At 52.0% G+C, this 4,393-nt stretch overlaps 1 protein-coding gene across 1 annotated transcript; it reads left to right on the forward strand.

Moving 5' to 3' along the window:
* Positions 1 to 696: 696 nt before the first annotated feature.
* LOC135984232 (uncharacterized) lies at positions 697 to 2,974 on the forward strand. Its single transcript, XM_065598903.1, has 2 exons — positions 697 to 1,379; positions 2,374 to 2,974. Exons 1-2 carry the CDS (start codon positions 803 to 805, stop codon positions 2,847 to 2,849), a joined length of 1,053 nt encoding a protein of 350 aa, XP_065454975.1. The 5' UTR covers positions 697 to 802; the 3' UTR covers positions 2,850 to 2,974.
* Positions 2,975 to 4,393: the final 1,419 nt, after the last annotated feature.

Raw genomic sequence — 4,393 nt, forward strand, 5'->3', positions numbered from 1 at the left:
ACTCCCCCTTGTTCTATGCTGGTTCTTTCCAGAGTAACTCGAATTACACATTTCACTATAGAGCTCCCTAGCCTGCAAGCAAGACCAGGAATCTCCTCCCTGCAAAGTGACAGCTGGCAATTCCTACACAGTCCTCAATATACCACATGGGGGAGCATCAAATCTTTAGTGGAGTGTAATTCCAATGTACAGTGCAATGTGATGTACAGTGATGAGGCAAGCATCTTTGATGGGAAGGTTGGCAGCAGCACAACTAGTGTGGATCAATTTCCTTTTACTAGAAGGTTTCAGAGTAGCAGCCGTGTTAGTCTGTATCCGCAAAAAGAACAGGAGTACTTGTGGCACCTTAGAGACTAACAAATTTATTAGAGCATAAGCATGCTCTAATAAATTTGTTAGTCTCCAAGGCCTGGTCTACACTAGGCGTTTATGTCGAAGTTAGCGCCGTTACATTGAATTAACCCTGCACCCGTCCACACTGCGATGCTATTTAGTTTGACATAGAGGTCTCTTTAATTCGACTTCTGTACTCCTCCCCGACGAGGGGAGTAGCGCTAAATTCGACATGGCCATGTCGAATTAGGCTAGGTGTGGATGGAAATCGACGCTAATAGCTCCGGGAGCTATCCCACAGTGCACCACTCTGTTGACGCTCTGGACAGCAGTCCGAGCTCGGATGCTCTGACCAGCCACACAGGAAAAGCCCTGGGAAAATTTGAATTGGAATTCCTTTTCCTGTCTGGCCAGTTTGAATCTCATTTCCTGTCTGGACATCGTGGCGATCACAGCAGCACTGGCAACGATGCAGAGCTCTCCAGCAGTGATGGCCGTGCAGTCTGTGAATAGAAAGAGGGCCCCAGCATGGACTGATCGGGAAGTCTTGGATCTCATCGCTGTGTGGGGGGATGAGTCCGTGCTTTCTGAGCTGCGCTCCAAGAAACGGAATGCAAAGATCTATGAGAAGTTCTCTAAAGACATGTCAGAGAGAGGATACAGCCGGGATGCAACGCAGTGCCGCGTGAAAATCAAGGAGCTGAGACAAGGCTACCAGAAGACCAAAGAGGCAAACGGACGCTCCGGATCCCATCCCCAGACATCCCGTTTCTACGAGGCACTGCATTCCATCCTCGGTGCGGCCGCCACCACTACCCCACCAGTGACCGTGGACTCTGAGGATGGGATAGTGTCCACGGCCGGTTCCTCGGACATGTTAGGGGACGGGGAAGATGAGGAAGGAGATGAGGAGGGCGAGGCAGTCGGCAGCGCTCACAACGCTGATTTCCCCGACAGCCAGGATCTCTTCATCACCCTTACAGAGATCCCCTACCAAGCGTCCCCAGCCGTTACCCCGGACACAGAATCTGGGGAAGGATCAGCCAGTAAGTGTTGTAAACATCTAAGCATTTATTTTTAACAGAACAGGAATATTAACAATTAAAAGAATGGGTTGTTCATGATTACTTTGCCCTAGGCGCTTAACGGTTCAGTCATGGGCAGTGCAAGTTTTGAAAAAAAATCTAGCAATGTCCGGTTTTCCGTGATTGTCCTGCCCAAGCCGCTCTACTGTTTAGTCCCTGCTACTGCAGCTACAGTAAAAGGCGGTCTATATATCCGGGGATAGAGCAGTAATCCTCCTGGGACATCTCGATGAAGCTCTCCTGGAGGTAATTGGAAAGCCGTTGCATGAGGTTCCTGGGGAGAGCGGCCTTATTGGGTCCTCCGAAGTACGACACGTTGCCGCGCCACGAGACTATCAAGTACTCGGGAATCATTGCTCTGCACAGCAGGGCGGCATACGGCCCTGGTCTTTGGAGGCTTTCCCGGAGCATTCTCTCTCTCTCGCTCTCAGAGATCCTCATCAGGGTGATGTCGCCCATGGTGACCTGCTTTGAATTAGGTAGGGGAATGTTAGTGTTGGGACTGCTTGCCCGTTCCTTTACAGAACTGTAACCGCTGGTTTGCAGCCACGCGGTGGAGGCGGGAGAGGGGCAGCCGAAAGGGATCGTTCCCGGGGACAGCCGCGAGGAGGTGGGACAGGGGCAGAGTTCCCGCTTGCCGGATTGCTGGCAGCAGGGACTGACATTGCTTTAAATGTGAAATGAGGCCAGTGGTAATATAAAAGTTTTAAGCTGCCACAAGTCTACGGCTTACCATGTCTGCCTGCAACAGAAATTCCGTTGTGCTGCCCCGCTTCTCAAATGTGCTGTGCAAGACCCCAGGCACTGAATGCGAAGGCCGAGAATTCGACCTTGTGCTGAGTGCGCATGTGATAGGTGCTGTGCATGGTCTTGTTCACAGAGAAAGACTATGTTCTTTGTTCACAACTACATTTATCTTTCTGAGGAATTCACTCCCTTTTTCCCATTTCCACAGCCCCATCTGCGACTGTCTCACAACCTAGCCTGGCATCACACTCCCAGAGGCTAGCGCGGATTAGGCGTAGGAAGAAGAGGACACGGGAGGACATGTTCTCGGAGCTTATGGCCTGTTCCCAAGCCCAGGCAGCACAGCAGACCCAGTGGCGGGAGAACTTGACCCAAATGCACCAAGCAAACATGGATCGGGAGGAGAGGTGGCGGCAGGAAGACCAGCAGGCGACTCAAATGCTGCTTGGACTACTGAGGGAGCAAACAGACACGCTCCGGCGCCTTGTGGATGTTCTGCAGGAACGGAGGCAGGAGGACAGAGCCCCGCTGCAGTCCATCTCTAACCGCCCTCCCCCGCCACCAAGTCCCATACCCACCTCACCCAAAGTGCAAAGAAGGAGAGGCGGCAGAGTCCGTGCTAACTCTCACTCCACCCCTGCAGAGAGCTCTAGTAGCAGAAGGCTCTCATTCCCCAAAATTTGAAAAGTTCTTTCCTTCCCGCCTGACACAAGCCCCCGTCCAAGTTTCACCTCCCAGTTCCATGTGTAGTTGATAATAAAAAATACGTTTCTGTTAACTACTGTTTCAATCATGTTCTTTTGGAGGAGGAGGGGAAAGGGGGTTGGTAATTGGACAGGACAGTCACCTTTGGCAGGGTGCATAGGCGGGGGCAGGTACAGCAGCAGGGCACATACACAGTGCAGTGATGCAGTGACTAGTTACCCTGGTTAGTCTGGGAGGTGGTTTTCATGTTATGTGGTGGGGGGTGGGTTGCTCTGTGACTTTGTGGCGGGGGAGGGCAGTTACTGATCTTAAGCGGCGGTCCTTATGCAGGATCACAGAGCCACGCAGCAGGGGATCTGTAACCGTCCTCCCCCTGCCACAAAGTCACATAGCCCCCCCATACACACAGTCCTGATCAGGAGGGGTGACAGGCTCCGTTGAAACAACCATCCCACTGCAGCGGAGCCTGTCAATCCTTGAGTTTAGAAGCTTCATTCGCGTCACTACACTACACCCGCTCCGCACCACAGTCTGCGTCCCAGTTTTAAAAAATTCCCGCGAAAACAGTATTAAAGAAAACGGTGTGCATTAACAAAGTAGAACTATTTTTATTTCGAAACGTGTGTTGGAAGGGGGGTGAAGGGGGTATGTAACTGGATAGGATAGTCAACATTAACTGGGTAAAGAAACGGGGGCAGGTTCAGCTTCTCTGTACACAAACTTTAAAGTCACAGGTTACCCTGCTCACTCAGGAACTTTGCTTTCAAAGCCTCCCGGATGCACAGTGCTTCCCGCTGGTCTCTTCTAATCGCCCGGCTGTCTGGCTGTGCGTAATCAGCAGCCAGGTTATTTTCCTCAACCTCCCACCCCGCCATAAAGGTCTCCCCCTTGCTCTCACAGAGATTGTGGAGCACACAGCAAGCTGCTATAACAATGGGGATATTGGTTTCGCTGAGATCACAGCGAGTCAGTAAGCTTCTCCATCTCCCCTTGAGACGGCCAAAAGCACACTCCACCACCATTCTGCACTTGCTCAGCCGGTAGTTGAAGAGTTCTTTTTCAGTGTCCAGGGCGCCAGTATACGGCTTCATGAGCCAGGGCATTAGCGGGTAGGCTGGGTCCCCGAGGATGACTATAGGCATCTCCACATCCCCAACAGTTATTTTGTGGTCCGGGAAGTAAATATCTTGCTGCAGCCGTCTAAACAGACCAGAGTTCCTGAAAACACGAGCGTCATGAACCTTGCCCGGCCATCCCACGTAGATGTTGGTAAAACGTCCCCTGTGGTCCACCAGTGCTTGCAGCACCATGGAAAAGTAGCCCTTTCGGTTAATGTACTTGCTGGCCTGGTGGTCCGGTGCCAGGATAGGGATGTGAGTTCCATCTATGGCCCCACCGCAGTTTGGGAATCCCATCGCTGCGAAGCCATCTATGATCGCCTCCACGTTTCCCACGGTCACTACCTTTGGCAGCAGTACATCAACGATTGCCTTCGCTACTTGCATCACAACAACCCCCACGGT

Source organism: Chrysemys picta, chromosome 6 (genome assembly GCF_011386835.1).
Source record: "Chrysemys picta bellii isolate R12L10 chromosome 6, ASM1138683v2, whole genome shotgun sequence".
In the NCBI taxonomy this organism is placed as follows: domain Eukaryota; kingdom Metazoa; phylum Chordata; order Testudines; family Emydidae; genus Chrysemys; species Chrysemys picta.